Here is a 17,305-nt window from a genome sequence, read left to right on the forward strand (position 1 = left end):
TAACATGACTACAAAAAACTTAAATAGTAGATACAACATGACAATACCAAACACTATTATAGAGTCAAAGTTTAACCTTGACAATATTAAACAGTAAAATACAGATTTACAGTCATGGCCAAAAGTATTAGCACCCTTTGCACTTTCTTTAAATAACTCAATGTATTGAATAACTCTCAGAGTTGAAATTGAGTGCTTGGTCTCCACAATTCTTTATTTCACTGTTATCATTCAATAACTATTTTTTATTCTGAACCTAATATATATTTCTAAATCTTATACATTAACCGAAATGGCAGTGACAAAACGATTGGCATCCTATTTTCAATATCCTGTCGCTCTGGAATCAAAATCACTGGAATCAATCACTTCCACCACACTCAAAAATGGAGGTACGAAACAAGAACAGTTCTGTACTCGTAGGTACACTTTTTTTTGAAGAATTTTTCCCTTAAAGTTATAATTTTGGTCTTTATGTGGACAGAAGAGCACCTTTTGACTAACAGAAATGTTACCAAGTGAATTAAAACAAAAGGAAGAACACTAAAGGGCACACAATTGTCCCTCAAAAAGGTGCCGTCCCCCAGCGACAAGCATTTGTACCCTTTTAAGTACACCCCGGTACTCCTATTTTTGTGTGTACAGCCGTGGATGAGCTTCCTACACCAATGTAACGTCAGTTTGGCCCAGTCTCCTTGTGCAAATATGCACACACACACACCCACACACACCCACCCCTGAATGTTGGAAATGAATAGTGCATTAGTCATATTTCCACTATTTACCCATTCCACTAGAATTATGTATTCCGTTTTTTAGAATGCCAGTTGCAGTGTAATTTATTCTCATCGGTAGTCTTTAGAATGGCCCTATACACAAAGCTCTATAGCACGTCAGAACCACGTCAGTGAACTGAATCGACTGTTTGTTTCTTGCTCAGATATTTTTCCATTACTTCATATTTTCTTTATCATCCGTTAGGAGATATTCTGTGGCCAGCTGACGAACAAAGTTACTGCTAAATGAGTTACAGTTGAATGTTCCAAATTCCATTGTGCTGCTCCATGAAATATTAGGTTCACCTCAGTCCATCAGAGGGGGAAATAAATACCTGGCACAAACTCGCATGACTCTCTGGAATGAACTTTACTGATACTTTAACAGGGCTTCTCTGGTTTCACGGAATAACACAAATGACAAATATTATTCTCCTTACTGTTCCACTCTAAGGCCTTAAATAGAAGAGAATGTGTTTTTTTCAAATTTTGAGTCTAAAAGAAGAAACTACGACATCAGCTTGTGTTAAATATGGATTTAATATTCTTCCCTCCCCAGTGTGTTATTATGATAGGAGTAAAGCAGGACTTCATAGCCTTTTAGAAACTTCTTTATGAAAAATGACCCAGTCATCTCTTCTATGGCCCAAAGTGAATACTTGTTAGCTTTCACTGTTTTAAATTCAGTTTTTAATCTCTATACATTGCAGTCTGTATGTACAGTAGAATTGAATCCCAATACACATCTTATCCTTACCTCATTATTGTGACGATAATATTAGTGACCTAGTTAATAAGGGCTTGCCTCAGGAAGAAATGTGATATTATTAGGACACCACCAATGACATCATCCTCCACCATTCCTTATATATGTCTGGCCCTGTGCCTTGTAGTCTGACATTTAGAGGCCAGACCTAACTCCTCCTCCTCGGTTACTAACATGTATCTTTGTATATACCACCGTTCAAAAGTTTGGGGTCATTTAGACATTTCCTGGTTTTCAGTGAAAACATACATTAAATCAATTTGAATAGGAAATATATAGAAAATGTAATAGGAAATATAGCCTTCCTTTTGGCAGACTTTTGGCATTCTAGTTGTCATTTTGTTGAAGTAATCTAATGAGATTTCACCCCATGCTTCCTGAAGCACCTCCCACAAGTTGGAAAGGCTTGACCACCACCAATGCACCCCCAGACCATAACAGTACCTCCACCATGCTTGACAGATGGCGTCAAACTGTCCTCCAGCATCTTTTCATTTGGTCTGCATCTAACAAATGTTCTTCTTAGTGATCCAAACTCCAATCTTCCTCTGTCCGATGCCTTTGTTCTTTTGCCCATTGTAATCTTTACATTTTATTGGCCAGGCTGAGATATGGCTTTTTCTTTGCAACTCCCACAGTCGCCTCTTCACTGTTGATGTTGAGACTGGTGTCTGTTTCTCAAACTAGACACTCTAAAATATTTGTCTCTTGCTCAGTTGTGCACAGGGGCCTCCTACTCCTCTTTCTATTCTGGTTAGAGACAGTTTGCGCTGTTCTGTGAAGGGGGTAGTACACAGCGTTGTATGCGATCTTCAGTTTCTTGGCAATATCTTGTGTGGAATAGCCTTCATTTTTCAGAACAAGAATAGACTGACAAGTTTCAGAAGAAGGTAATTTGCGTCTGGCCATTTTGAGCCTGTAATCGAAGCCACAATTGCTGATGCTCCAGATACTCAACTAGTCTAAAGACGGACAGTTTTATTGATTCTTTAATCAGCACAACAGTTTTCGTCTTTGGTAAATATAATTGCGAAAGGGTTTTCTATTGATCTATTTTTAAATGATATACTTGGATTAGCAGACACAAAGTACTTTTGGAACACTGGAGTGATGGTTGCTGATCATGGGCCTCTGTACACCTATCTAGATAGTCCCTTGAAGATCAGGCATTTCCAGCTACAAAAGTAATCTACACTGTATTTCTGATACATTTTATTTTTATTGGCAAACAATTGGCTTTTCTTTCGATAACAAGGACATTTCAATGTGACCCCAAACTTCTGAACGGTAGTGTATAAATATATCCAAACTGTGTTTTAACCCAGTTTGATTTCTTTGAAGTCTCAGAGCAGATGGTTTTTAACTTATTTTTTTAAATACCAAAGGTCAAATGTCGCTCTGCATCTGGCCCATCCAGCAGACAGACACCTGACTCCATGTCCTGACACCTGACTCCAAGGGGGAGAGGGAGGGAGAGAGAGAGAGAGGGAGGGAGAAATGGAGGAGAGGGAGAAGAGAGAAGAGAGAAGAGCAGGGGAGATGGAGGAAGAATAACAGTGTGAGGGACTAGTAAAAAGAGGGAGAAGCAAGGGGGAAAAGAAAGAGGAGAGGGGAGGAGAAGGGGTAAAGAAAGAGGACGGGTGAGGAGAGGGGAAAAAAGATCTGAGAACTATGGATGACTATACACTGTACTGTGTCTAGAGAGGTGTCTAACAGATGATCTGACCTATAATTCACCTCCTCCTCTGTCTCCCTTTCACGTCCTTTCTCTCTATCCCTTCTCTTTCTCTCCCTCCCTCCTCCTGCCCTCTAGTGGTGGGTCTTGACATCCAGGATGAGATGGGTCGTCATGAGGTGGGGCACATAGACAACTCCATGAAGATTCCTCTCAACCATGGATTTGGCTGTCGCTTTGAGGGAGAGTTTACTATTAACAAGGTAAGGACACACCCACGGCCCACAGTTAACCTCCGCCCTGGTCCTGAACACAGTCCCTTACAGAGACATCTGGTCATAGATTTGCTTAGCATGTTGACCTTTAATATCATATGTAATGATTGCTGATCAGCATCACAAAGCAGAGTCACCAAAACCGCTGACTCACATGTACTCTCTATATCCCTCTGTCCACATGTCTCTCTGTCAGTCCCCCCTTCCCCAACCCCTCTGTGTTTTTGTCTCTTTCTTATATCAACTTCAGTACATCAACTTTGAATACATGTATGTTGACAAAGCATTAATAAATAATAATGGTAAAATAAAAAATAACAAAACTGGAATAAACAACAATGTGAAATCTGTGGCTGTGTCTCAGTTTGTGGTTCAGGTATAGTCTGGTAGGCAGAAATTCTTGACTCCCTAGTGGGGGGCAGGTGAGGACTCATTTCAGATTCTCTTTGCAACAGCCAGCACAGAACTCTGGGAACATTTCAGTTAACCATGAGACCTCCAATTTCCTTATCATCGGTGACAGGCCATTCTGAGTTCCTTTACAGCTGTTCGTCCTGAACTGCATGTTTACCAGAAGCACTTTGTTAACATTTGAATAAACTGTAGAAAACCCAACACCCCTGATAAACATCCAGGAAATAATTTATTTAAATGTAGAAAACCCAAAGCTCCTGATAAAGTTTTATTCAGTTCATTCTGTTACTCTTCCTTCTTCTGTCTTCTTCCTATTAGTTTTGTCTGTGTGTCCACCTCCAGGTACCTGGTAACTTCCATGTATCGACCCACAGTGCCACAGCCCAACCCCAGAGCCCTGACATGACACACATTATTCACAAACTGGCCTTTGGGGAAAAACTACAGGTAATTGTTGATTATCTAATGTCCAGTCAAGCAGTTTGTTACACACACACACACACACACACACACAAGGCCTGCATCTTTGTAGAGGTCATGCCAAAACCTACACACATGGACACCTTCTACTGAAATACCTACATCTTACTCTCTTACCCATCTTTCTCTTACCCCCCCCCCCCCCAGGTACAACATGTCCAAGGAGCGTTTAATGCATTGGGAGGTGCGGACCGGCTGGGTTCTAACCGTACGTACACATCTGATATCTTTAGAGAGTCATTGCTGTGTGTGCGTGCTTGTTTTTATAACCTTGTGGGGCCCCATAACTATAGTAAAACCTGAAAAACATGCCTTGTGGGGATTTTTTTTTTGGGGGCCCCATGAGGGGAAAGTACATTTCCGGCTCAGGGTTTAGGTTTAGGGTCAAACTTACAATTCATTCTAGAGTTAGTATTGGGGTTTCTTTAAGGTCCAGGCATTGTTGGTTAAGTTTAGGGTTAAGGTTAGGCATTACATCTAGTTAAGGTTTAGGCATATTTTTTACTTTATTAAGGTTAGGTTTAGGGCAAGGGAGCATGCAATTTAGTTTTTCATACATTATATCCCCATTAGGATATAAAAACAAACGTGTGCGTGTGTGTATGCAATCACATTCCTATCAAAGTGGGGGCCGTTTTAGTTTTACACAATTTGAAGACCTTTTGTGGAAGTGAGGGCTTTATGGCTGGTCTTCAAATAAACAGTAAGATTGTTTTAATGCTGGGATTAAGTAAAGTGAGGTACAAAATGTTTAGTGTATTTGTTTGCGGGATCCTTGTCTGTGTACATCCAGTCAGACAAAGATGGTTAAACTGGACAAATCAAGTTTTTTTGGGGCGGGGCTTGTCCCTAGTTGAAGGAAAAAAAAATTATATATTTTTTTTTTTACAGTAGGGCAGGTGGCTACATTTAAGCATTATAGATTAGTTAAAAGGTTAGAGTTAGTTGATATGGATAGGTTTAATTTAAGCACAGCGGTTACGTTATTGACGTTAAGAATATGCTAATGAGGGATAGGGAACATGGATTTCTTGGTTTCAGGTTGCCACAAAAATAGAAAAACAAACATGAAATTCAAATGGAAATTCAAGTGGATTTGAGGGAAGTCATAACTCTTATCTTACTTTGCAGCTCTGGCCTCTCATGACTACATCTTGAAGATAGTCCCCACAGTGTATGAAGACCTGAGTGGCAAGCAGCGCTTCTCCTACCAGTACACAGTGGCCAACAAGGTATGGTCATACTGCCTGCATCATCACATTACTAGCAAGCTAATATTTTTCTGTCACACAGAGTAATATCCATTAGAAACTGGTTAGCTGGGAGGCCCTGATGCTACAGTAACTTGTTAGCTAACAAGCTATGCAATTTTTATTAATTAGAGTTCAGTTAGCGAGTATCAGCTGTGTAGAGGTTATGCCATGTGGAAGGACTTTATTAAATGATGTATGATGTAAATGACGTTTTGGAGTAGACCACAATACTAACGTTAATACAAGTGGTCTACTGGACACAGACCACAACATTAACGTTAATACAAATGGGCTACAGGACAGCTGATTTTGATAATTAAGAACCAAGCCTTCCCATATAACAATCCAAGTCAACTAGAACCCACCAATCAATGTTTTTAATTTTTGTCCTGTTCCTGTAGGACTATAAAGCCTATAGTCTCCAACATAGAATATAAACCAATGAGTAACAGTATAGTGTGTCTTGAACCCTCCCCTGCAGGAATATGTAGCCTATAGCCACACAGGAAGGATCATCCCAGCTATTTGGTACCGTTATGACCTCAGTCCAATCACAGTCAAGTACACAGAGAGGAGACAACCCCTCTACCGGTTTATAACCACCGTAAGTTACCTCTAAATCTACTTCTTTGTCCCATTTAGACCTTAGCCTCAACCCTGACCCCAGCCTGTCTCCCATCTCTCCCCAGATCTGTGCTATTATCGGCGGAACATTCACTGTTGCTGGTATCATAGACTCCTGTATATTCACAGCCTCTGAGGCCTGGAAGAAGATACAGATAGGAAAGATGTCCTGAGAGCATAACAATATCCTATCCAGACGTCTTATCACGCCGTATCCCTACGCCAACACACTACATATTTATAACATCCGAGGGGTTCATCTCAATAGTCTATGTAGCTTCCTCGTCTCATCTCCGTTTTTGGCAAATAACTTAGTCATCAAACCCAGTGACCTGAGTTTCTAAGCCTTATGCTCTACCGCCAAAGTCACGCAGAACTTTGTCAGAAGTCAGAAGATGTGTCGATGAGGAGACAAAGCCACTTTAGACTTTTGAGATGCTCCCAGACAATTGCTGGATGTTTCCCTGTACAGGATGGATGGTCAACTGAAGGAAGTTTGGGGACAATCTGAAATGGCCCCATGTAATCTATATTCTTCACTATGAGTGGAACAGGACGGTCATAAGATCGTTATCTGTATACACAATGGGATGCTCTTTGGAACTGTTCTCATCAATTGTTTCCCCACTTGTTACTTTCAAATACTCTGTTTGGAAAAAGTAATGTTTTGTACTTTGTGACCTGGTGTCGATATTCTATAACTAGTGTAAAATTCCAGAATACCTTACATGCTGTATTTGAGGCTACAAATAATCATGCTGTTATAATTCATAAATTGTGCCTTGCGTTTTTAAAGCCCGTGTCATATGATGACATGTCCCCCAAATGCAAGTCTGTTGCCATTGATTTAAACGTTGTGGAACGGTTGGTCTTTCATTTCAATATTGACTGAAGTCTTCTTATTGGCATTGCATAATGAATCTCAGGCTCTACTGTAGATTTACTTCATTATACAGATTAGTAACTCCACAACATGCATTTGTTCTGGATGTACAACATTTTCAATCATTGGTCTATGCCTCCTGCTCCACCTATTCTTTTTATTAAGTCAGAGAATATAACGTTCATTGAATCATCCTGATCTGCTCCATGACCATCTGCTTTGCTTGTGAATGTTTTACTTTGATCAACTTCCTACCTTATATTTTCCAGCTTACTTTCTTGGAGGGTTTTTCAATGTTTTAAAACCCTTGTTTCTGCCAAATATTTGAGATAGTGTATTTTCTTAGTTCCCAATTCCTTTGTGTATTTTACACTTGGTTTATGTGTTCAGTTTTGTTTATTGCAATTTCTATCAATCTTTTTCTAATGCGGTTACGAGGTTTTCTACAGGAAATGGTATTTGTAGTTCAATCCCTATTGCCTATATAGTGCACATTAGAAGGAATAGACACTTGGGTAATAACTTGGTGATAACTCTGATGAATGATATTGATGAACAGAACTCTTTGTTGATACTTTAATATTTCTGGTAGGTCATCTACGAATCAGATTGTCATCAACGTAATTCACTTTTACTGGTAGCAGAAAAGTTTTCTGTATTAACCACGGAATGTATTCTAGTTTCCATGTGCTCCAGCTGACAGAAGAACATAGTCCTTCTCCTTTCTGTATAGAGCATAACTTACCCTGCATTTATGTCATGTCAAATCGATTGGTGGATTAACTCACAAGAAAAGCAAGATCCGTTCTCACCACTAAAAGACAGTTTTGGCTAGGTGTGACATAAAGCATAGAAAAACATAAAAATCGCACAGTCATGCTTCCTTCTTTGATGATACTATGATTTGGAGCGCTGTTTACTTGCATTTGTACTAGTAGGAATGTAATACAGTATTTTGGGATTTCATGATCTGAAGGCAGCATTGGTGATTGGTAGTTACACGCTGGTCTGTTTCCTACTTCCTCATGACAACAGAACTGCCTGATCTCAGACTATTCAATTGGTGTTTTCAGGACAACTGGGAACCACACCAAAACCTGGTCAAATTACAACATCACCTATCTTCATGTCAGATAGTTGGAGTGTCCCACTTGGAAGTTGGACCACTGTTCAAAACACAGTTCCTAGTTTTGTTGAATGCACTACAGTTGAAGGTCTATTAGGTCTATCTACAGACAACTGTGCAAAATCCTTAGGTCTCCTGAGAAATATGTTTAAAACTGTTTATATGGGCAATAAATGTTTCTGTGTGATGGCCACATTAAGTCACCACTCTCACATTGTCACCATGTTTCTCTATGTGGTAGTGTATATGTCACCATGTTTTTCTATGTGGTAGTGTATATGTCGCCCCACTTCTTCTCTATATGAGAAACCATGCTCCTCTAGTCTCTGCATGGTTATCAATAAGACTCTACTCTACACAATAGTGTAAATATCACCACTCTTCTCTACATATAGAAATCTAACATTCCATTCATAATTACCAGCAAAGTAAGATGTGAGAAAAAAAGACTAAAGAAGATATATTGCTTTATTTCTTTTCATATTTTTGTACAAATAAACAAAAGAAGCATTACTCTGTATAAAGATGATAAAAATATAACTGGTTTATATAAAATACTTGGGTTTGGTTTTGACATAATCCTGCCACCCAGTGGCTGGTTAGAGACCTGCAGGCACAGACGGCTCAGTCCAGTATGGGCCAAAAGGCCAAGGAGAAGGTAGGGAGGGAGTGAGATGGAATTAAGTATACTACAAGGAATTGACATGTAACTGAGTATACTACTTGGAATTCAAATGGGATGGAGTATACTACGATATACTCCTAACATTGTGGCAAAAAAGCCTACAATCTCAATTGAAGACCACTTCATTTCATTTGTAGTTCATTTGCTGAAACAACTATAAAACAGTGATATTCAGGTAGGATTCCAGTGTAACAGAACCCACTGTATAACAAGTTGTGTGAGGTGGGACTAGCACACTTTGACTATGATAATGATGACATTACAGGTTGTAGGAGGCGGCTTATGACATCACAGCTAAGAGAAGGCAGATGATAATAATGACATCACAGGTTGAAGGAGGCCAGCAATGATGGCATCACATGTTTCTGTGTAGATCGATAAAGAGACACATCACAGGTTGGAGGCGAGGCAGCTGTGAGGGGCGTCGTCGGATGAGGAGAAGTCCAGGACTCCACCTCCCTCGGACAGCTGACCGTACTCGTTGTTGTAGAAGGTCTGGCCAGAGAGCTGGGAGAGGAAGACTGGTCGCTCCCTAGAAGTTGAGCCCCCACTGGACTCTATAACCACCAGGCGCTCTGTACTCCTACTGGGAAGAAGAGAGGAGTGTCTGGCTGTTAAGATCACATCAGGTTGTTAACTAGACTGGTATTCAATCTGATCCTGTTTGCAAATTCCACACGAATGCAGCATCATCCGTGAATGTGATCACTGTAAACACTGTAACGCTGCCTTAAAAAGGAGCAGTGTTAACAGCGCTGTGCAATACAATACAAGACTGAATCCCAGTCATAGACCGCTTGTCATAAGGACATGATGTCATTGTGTATGTTCATACTAAGGGTACGATGTCATTGTGTATGTTCATACTAAGGGTACGATGTCATTGTGTATGTTCATACTAAGGGTACGATGTCATTGGTTACGTTCATATTAAGGGTACGATGTCATTGGTTGCGTTCATATTAAGGGTACGATGTCATTGGTTAAGTTCATATTAAGGGTACGATGTCATTGGTTACGTTCATACTAAGGGTACGATGTCATTGGTTACATTCATATTAAGGGTACGATGTCATTGGTTACGTTCATATTAAGGGTACGATGTCATTGTGTATGTTCATACTAAGGGTACGATGTCATTGGTTACGTTCATATTAAGGGTACAATGTCATTGGTTGCGTTCATATTAAGGGTACGATGTCATTGGTTAAGTTCATATTAAGGGTACGATGTCATTGGTTACGTTCATACTAAAGGTACGATGTCATTGGTTACATTCATATTAAGGGTACGATGTCATTGGTTACGTTCATATTAAGGGTACGATGTCATTGGTTACGTTCATATTAAGGGTACGATGTCATTGGTTACGTTCATATCATGACATACTTAGCTCCCCTGTGTTCAATCCTTTCAAACTCCTCAGATGCCAGAACCATCCCACTGTCTGTCTGGTTGTCCTAATAAAAAAAAATCACACAACATGGTCAGTAGAGAACAAAGAAGACTAACAACATGGTCAGTAGAGAACAATGAAGACTAACAAAAAGGTCAGTAGAGAACAATGAAGACTAACAACACGGTCAGTAGAGAACAATGAAGACTAAAAACACGGTCAGTAGAGAACAATGAAGACTAACAAAAAGGTCAGTAGAGAACAATGAAGACTAACAACACGGTCAGCAGAGAACAATGAAGACTAACAACACGGTCAGTAGAGAACAATGAAGACTAACAACACGGTCAGTAGAGAACAATGAAGACTAACAACACGGTCAATAGAGAACAATGAAGACTAACAACACGGTCAGTAGAGAACAATGAAGACTAACAACACGGTCAATAGAGAACAATGAAGACTAACAACACGGTCAGCAGAGAACAATGAAAACTAACAACACGGTCAGTAGAGAACAATGAAGACTAACAACACGGTCAGTAGAGAACAATGAAGACTAACAACAGTACAGCACAACAAAGACTAAAAACTCAGTAAAATATAAAAATACTAAGAGCACAGTACAGTACATTTAAGACTGAAAACACAGTCAGTAGGGCAGAATCTATCATAATTTGGAACAGTGCTTGAACTGTGCCTTAACAGTGCTTCACCATATATTTAGTGTCTTAAAAGAGCTTGGTCGAAATGTGATTGGGCTACCTATTAGAATACAGCGGAAATGTCTCCAAGTGTTTCACATCTACATTTAGCAGTTTGATAGAAAGATGACGATGAGGAATAGAGAAATGAAAAGAGATGACGAGAGTGACAGCGACGAAGAGTGGTGGACCGGTGAGGAGATAGAGAAACATGAACGGAGCTCTTACACTGTTCTGGGTTTTATGCGATGTCATCTCTGTCGGTAGCTCCTCAAAGGTCTTGACTCTGGGCTGGCATGACGTCAGCTTTGACGGCCCCACGAAAACACACCCCGCAAAGGGTACGCAGTTATAATACCTGTCACATAGGTGTACACATTCAATCAATCAAATGTATTTCTAAAGCCCTTTTTTACAACAACAGTTGTCACAAAGTGCTTTACAGAGACACCCAGCCTTAAACCCCAAGGAGCAAACAACAGTAGTGTTGAATTTCAGTGACAAGGAAAAACTCCATAAGAAGGCCGAATTTTAGGAAGAAACCTAGAGAGGACCCAGGCACAGAGGGGTGACCCTCTTCTGGGTGTTACCGGGTGAGATATTACCCCTTTGATAATGTGTTTAGTTTGGACTCCAGGAAGAGGGGCTGTTTTAAAGTAACTAAATGACAGGCATGAGAACACAAGAAGATCCAGTCCACCTGGCTATTTCCACGGTTTCTTAAACTTCTAATCAGATAATAATTTAAGCCTGTGGGAGCTAGCAGACAAGGTGCCAAGTAGTGAGTTTAGCCAGTGAATTCACTAAGGGCGACATTCTTTGTCAAATCGTTTGGAAAATATGACACACGAAAGTCTTTAAACCGTGCGGTCCGACGGGTTATATAAGCCTGTCAGTCTTAATCAGGTCAGTCACCACCAGATGACGTTTACTACAGCTCCGTTCACCCTTTCTTGCATTGCAACATAACTACATTACAACATGACTACATTACTACATGACTACATTACTACATGACTACATTACTACATTTTGATTATTTTGAATATTATTCAAACAAATCCCGGGAAGGAGGATGGATCGGGCTGGAGAGCTTTCATGTGCTGTACAGTTAATCAGATAAGGTACGTTAGTGCTGTCGGCGCTGGGCTAGAACAAAAGCCTGCACCTTGCTGCCCTGACAGTCCCGTACCTGATGGGAAGGCTGTGACATGCCAGTCTCATTTCTTCCTGAGAGGGGGGTCGTGACGAAGCCTGAGAGAACCCGTCATCCTCAGAACTCTGGGACACATTCAGAGGGATGTGGTCCTTACCATCCTACGGAAAATGATATCAGTTAATCCTTAAGAGCCTAGGAGGAATCTAATGGACATGGGTTCATCTGAAAAGTCGCCACCAAGTCAAATATATATTTGACCCATTTCACGCCTCTACCCTTCCTACCTAAACAAAGCATGGAGAAAGCCCACCAGCGAACATGGTTATGTTGTGTTATATTTCATGACCTCTTGTGTAAAAACATTTTTTTGTTGAGGATTCGACAGAATATGGGGTGGCTGGCTATCGAAGGTTAACCATAGAGAGTGTTTGTAGGACAGTTATGACAAGTGAGACTGTATTTAGTGTGTATACATTAAAGTAAAACAGTAATAACCCCCAAATGCTGGTTAGTAATTTCTCTTACTGGTAGGCTGTTATCCTGCAGCAGGTCTCCCAGGATATCTACCAGGGCTTGGAAGGTAGGTCTCCCCCTGGGCTCGCCCTGCCAGCAGGCCAGCATGATCCCATAGCTGATACACAGAGAGACACAGACATTGCACTTAGTATACCAGCATGATCCTTCAGTTGCCACCAGAGAGCAGCAAAGACGCATCACCATTTTATTCAGTAAACACCCCTAGACAGACAGACGGAAAGACAAGAGATAATACATCATTAAGGACCATTGTCCTGTTGAGCTGCAGTGCTGACATTGACTATTAGTGTGATGTTACTAACTCAAGGAGCTTCACAATAATACTCAGTCACACAGAATACAAACCTTCCAATCTAAAGGAATCTTAATGATAGTGGTGGAAAAACTCACATCTCAGGGGAAGCTGTTTCGGGGGCTCTCATCCTGGTTCCCTCTTTCAATCGTTTACAGAAGTCCTCATCAATCTGGACCCCAGGGTACGGAGAAGCACCTGAGGAGAAGGGAACACAGGACACAGTGGTCTGTTAGCCTGGCTAGCTGGCAGTCTTTCTGTCTCGCTAGTTGTTTGTGCTTCTTTCAGGCTGGCTGTCTTGTCTTTCTGTCCCGCTAGATGTCGGATCTGATCTGTCTGTCAGGGTAGCTGCCAGTCTGGCAGGTTGGACGTTCGTCTATCTGGCTAGCTGTCTTCCTGCCAGTTTAGCTGGCTGTTTATACCCAGAGATCAACATGGTCTCTTGATAAGGATACGAGTGTCTGCTAAAAAGAGCTAGATGTAAAATCGTCACCCAGAGAGAAGATCTCCCAGAGCAGAACGCCAAAGGACCACACATCGGATTGACTGGTGTAGACCTTGTCGAAGATACTCTCTGGGGCCATCCACTTCAGAGGCAGACGAGCCTTGAGGAGAAAGATACAGAGAGAGAGAGTGAACAATAATGCTGGCATGTGTGTTTTGAATCAGATAATCAATGATTGATAACAGTTTGTGTCTGATCATGATTTAGTTAGGGTGCCAATAATTCTGGTTCGTGCTGTAAATGTGTGTTTGTCTGTGAGTTTTCCTACGTTGCCTTTCCTGACATAGTCAGGGTCTTTGTAGATGTCTCTCGCCAGGCCAAAGTCACAGATCTTCACAACATTGTTCTCAGACAGCAGGATGTTCCTCGCTGCCAAGTCACGGTGGATACACTACAGAAACACATAAACACACACACACACACAATAAGGCTGCAATCCGTACTACATGCATGTTCTGTGTGTGTGTTTGCGTGCATTGCTTCAGCACGTGTGTATGTCTGTGTTTGTGTTGGGAAAATACCATGTCCCTGACAACCCTCTAATGGAGATGATAACATCAAAGCTCCTGGTTCAGTACAGGCTCATGGAGGGGTCAAGAGGTCATGGAGGATGAGACAGACAGACTCTATCCCAAATGGCATCCTATTACCTACAGAGTGCTCTACATTAGACCACCATATGTCCTACATAGTCTATTTAGTCCCTTTGACAAACACACCTGCAGCTGTCTCTAGATGTTTAAATGTGTGTGTGTGTGTTTGTGTGTGTGTGCTTGCATATATCTGGTTGAAATGGGGTGACATTGTACACATTTTGGAGACAGTAGACCTCTCGTCATGGACAAAGTTCTAGTCTGTTTCTGGGAACAGGGCCCGGTGCCTGTTATTATTGGATCATCTTTTTGCACCACTACCTCTGGCTCCTCCTAATGCTTTATCTCCATAATCTGAATGTGGTTTCTAGCAGGGCTGGGGACAGCTCCATTTCAATTCCCGTCAATTTAGCAAATACACAGAAAGTCACATTCCAGTTCACTTACATTTTCACTGAAGAGACATTAGAATTTCAGTTTGACATTAACCCCAACCCTGGTTTCTACAGTGATCAGCTACACATTACTTTAGACCAGAGCTTTGCATGGTCAGATGGGGTGAGATGTGGTGAGAAATGGAGAGATGGGGTGAGACAATGTGAGATATGGTGAGATGTGATCAGATGGGGTGAGTTTGGGTCAAATAGGTTCAGATGGGGTGAGATGATGTGAGATTTGATCAGATGAGGTGAGATGGGGTGAGTTTGGGTCTGATTGGCTGAGATGGGCTGAGACGGCGTGAGATATGGTGAGACGTGATCAGATGGGGTGAGTTTGGGTCAGATGGGGTGAGATTGTGTGAGATCAGGCTTTAGGGTGAACTCTTCAGGGGATGTCTACCTTTCTGGAGACCAGGAACTCCATCCCTCTCGCCACTTGAAAGCTATAACAGATCAGATCTTCAATGGTCAGAGGAGTCTTCCATAGGTCCTCCGCTGATGGATTAGTGGGAGGGAGGGAGGGAGGGAGGGAGAGAATGACAAAGAGAGAGTATTTATTTGAGGTATAGTTTGTCTTCCTTCTATATTCTTAAGGCTCAGATATAAGTGGATCAGGAAAATATAGTAGATTATTTATTTTTATTAAATTATACACATTAATTCCATTTGTTGTTTTGTATTAGCTTAAGGGCACTAGAAGGTCTTGGGCCCTAGTAAGTTAAATTGCAATCATAATATATTGGATTACCTTACTACTGTAAGTCGCTCCGGGCAAAAACTGGGTTATGTCTGGTAATGTCTGTTAAATCAGTGGCTCCCAAATCTCTCCTGGGGCCCCCCCCCAGCCATCTCACAGTTTAGTTTTTGCCCTGAACTAGCTCACTTGATTCAACAGGTAAGGGTTTGTTATTTAGTTCGTGAGTTGATTCAGGTGTGCTAGCTCAGGGATACATCTAATAGATGGAATGGCTGGGGGGGGGGGGGGGGGGGGGGGGCAGGGGAGGTTTGGGAACCACTGTGTTAAATGGCAAAAATGTAAACTGTTAACTCTTCAGTACTGAAACAGTGGTGCATGCTAGGCTCCAGGACGTCAGCATTGAAACAATAGTGTTTGCTAGATTCTAGGACTTCAACACAGAAACAGCAGTGTTTGCTAGGTTCTAAGGCTTCAGCACTGAAACAGTGATGTCTGCTGGGTTCCTGGACTTCAGCACTGAAACAGTGGCGTTTGCTAGGTTCTAAGGCTTCAGCTCTGAAACAGCGATGTCGGCTGGGATCCTGGAATTCAGCACTGAAAGTGCGATGTCTGCTGGGTTCCTGGACTTTCTGGAATATCATATTGTTATGCCTGCCTGGTAGGACAGGTTGATATGTTAGCTCAGTGGCACCCAACCCTTTTTCAGTTACTTTATCCCTCATAAGATTTTGCACCGCTTGGCGTTCCTCTGAAGTACCCCCTCATTTTAATTTCACTAGCAAGCCTATGGTGTCATGAGGGTTTTCAAGTACCCCCTGAGGAGAGGCCAAGTACCCCTGGTTGGGAACCACTGTGTTAGCTGATTAAAGTGAACTTGTGTATCCACACTGTGCCCACGTCTACTGTCTGTAGAACACTGTTTTGTTTGGGACAGGTCGATCTGACTGATGTTAATTATTTCTAGCAGTTGGCCTGCAGTATAACTTCACCACGACACCACTGCTATCAATGCTCACTTTTCTCCACAGCAGGAGGGGTGCTCTTCTGATTAGATTTGCCGGATGATTGATTCCGGGTTCGGCCAACAGAGGCGGAGGATGGGGAGGGAGGGAGGCGGCCCCTTTGCTCAACCTGTCCCGCCTCAATCATGCGTCTCACCTGACTCTGGGTCTTGGGGGAGCGGTCCTGAGAAACACACGTTAATCTTGTAAATTGCCGTGGTTAACAACTACACACAGGTTCGTTATGTAAGTTTCCATAGTTACAACTGCGCGCACACAAAAACACACACACACCCACACACACACACACAGCTTCATTATGTAGGTTATCATGTTTATCGTTTAAGTACCATTTGAGAAAATCATAATAACAATTGTTGAAGTGCATGTTATGTTTAGTTTACAACAGACCATCTGTTCATCCGTATACAGGAAGTCACGTTCATTCAAAGTGCGACAGAAATTAGCCAATGGGCTTACAGTACTGTGATGTGTATTCTGGTTGGGATGTCTTTAAAGTAGAGGACAACCGGAAGTTTCTTAGAGATTGATTCAGATGAGATCGAGTTTGAGACCGAGTATGAAGGTAGAGTCTGTAACATCATGAACAACAGACTATCAAATGATGCAATAACTAATTGAATTACTCTCTCCCTTGACGACCGGGTACGCAATCATTATTTCAACCACTATATGAAACGGCTGATTTCTAACACCATCTACACACACAAAGTGTTACATTCAGAATTGAATTAGATCGCACTGCAAACTGCACCATTTAAACGGTGGAACAATTCTAGGTGAACATTACAAGGCTGTCTTTACCAACAACACTGAGGTAATAATACCTTCATCATCTGGATGTTTAGACAAATATGGGCAGTTTTTTTTTTATTTGAACTTATTCTTTGAGGTTGTGGTATATTAAATACAATCCCTATAATCCATTATTGCAATGCACATTATCATGCAAAATTAGGTACACTATATGGCCAAAAGCATGTGGACACTGACGCACTGATGT

The 17,305-nt window shown here is 41.5% G+C and overlaps 2 protein-coding genes across 10 annotated transcripts in view; one reads left to right on the plus strand and one right to left on the minus strand.

Annotated features, from left to right (window-relative positions):
- Nucleotides 1-8,467, plus strand: part of ergic1 (endoplasmic reticulum-golgi intermediate compartment 1) — a 35,581-nt gene extending 27,114 nt beyond the window's left edge. For 7 of the 8 annotated variants that reach the window (XM_020045978.2, XM_020045980.2, XM_020045981.2 and 4 more), the window contains 6 exons: nucleotides 3,356-3,480; nucleotides 4,225-4,353; nucleotides 4,534-4,594; nucleotides 5,518-5,618; nucleotides 6,121-6,243; nucleotides 6,329-8,467. In XM_020045978.2, the coding sequence (XP_019901537.1) occupies nucleotides 3,356-3,480; nucleotides 4,225-4,353; nucleotides 4,534-4,594; nucleotides 5,518-5,618; nucleotides 6,121-6,243; nucleotides 6,329-6,436 (647 nt within the window). In that variant the 3' untranslated portion in view covers nucleotides 6,437-8,467. The remainder of the gene's footprint in view (nucleotides 1-3,355; nucleotides 3,481-4,224; nucleotides 4,354-4,533; nucleotides 4,595-5,517; nucleotides 5,619-6,120; nucleotides 6,244-6,328) is intronic. The other variant, XM_020045977.2, reaches the window with a different exon arrangement.
- A 259-nt stretch (nucleotides 8,468-8,726) lies between these two features.
- The window catches only part of flt4 (fms related receptor tyrosine kinase 4), a 67,462-nt gene continuing 58,883 nt past the window's right edge, over nucleotides 8,727-17,305 (minus strand). The window contains exons 21-30 of one of the 2 annotated variants that reach the window (XM_013133599.4): nucleotides 16,297-16,465; nucleotides 14,984-15,078; nucleotides 13,819-13,941; nucleotides 13,539-13,650; nucleotides 13,144-13,243; nucleotides 12,742-12,847; nucleotides 12,250-12,374; nucleotides 11,286-11,415; nucleotides 10,347-10,417; nucleotides 8,727-9,540 (exon numbers count right to left, since the gene is read on the minus strand). In XM_013133599.4, coding sequence (XP_012989053.3) covers nucleotides 9,348-9,540; nucleotides 10,347-10,417; nucleotides 11,286-11,415; nucleotides 12,250-12,374; nucleotides 12,742-12,847; nucleotides 13,144-13,243; nucleotides 13,539-13,650; nucleotides 13,819-13,941; nucleotides 14,984-15,078; nucleotides 16,297-16,465 — 1,224 coding nt within the window. In that variant the 3' untranslated portion in view covers nucleotides 8,727-9,347. Of the gene's footprint in view, nucleotides 9,544-10,346; nucleotides 10,418-11,285; nucleotides 11,416-12,249; nucleotides 12,375-12,741; nucleotides 12,848-13,143; nucleotides 13,244-13,538; nucleotides 13,651-13,818; nucleotides 13,942-14,983; nucleotides 15,079-16,296; nucleotides 16,466-17,305 lie in introns of both variants that reach the window. The other variant, XM_013133598.4, reaches the window with a different exon arrangement.

This window comes from Esox lucius, chromosome 4 (assembly GCF_011004845.1).
Source record: "Esox lucius isolate fEsoLuc1 chromosome 4, fEsoLuc1.pri, whole genome shotgun sequence".
In the NCBI taxonomy this organism is placed as follows: domain Eukaryota; kingdom Metazoa; phylum Chordata; class Actinopteri; order Esociformes; family Esocidae; genus Esox; species Esox lucius.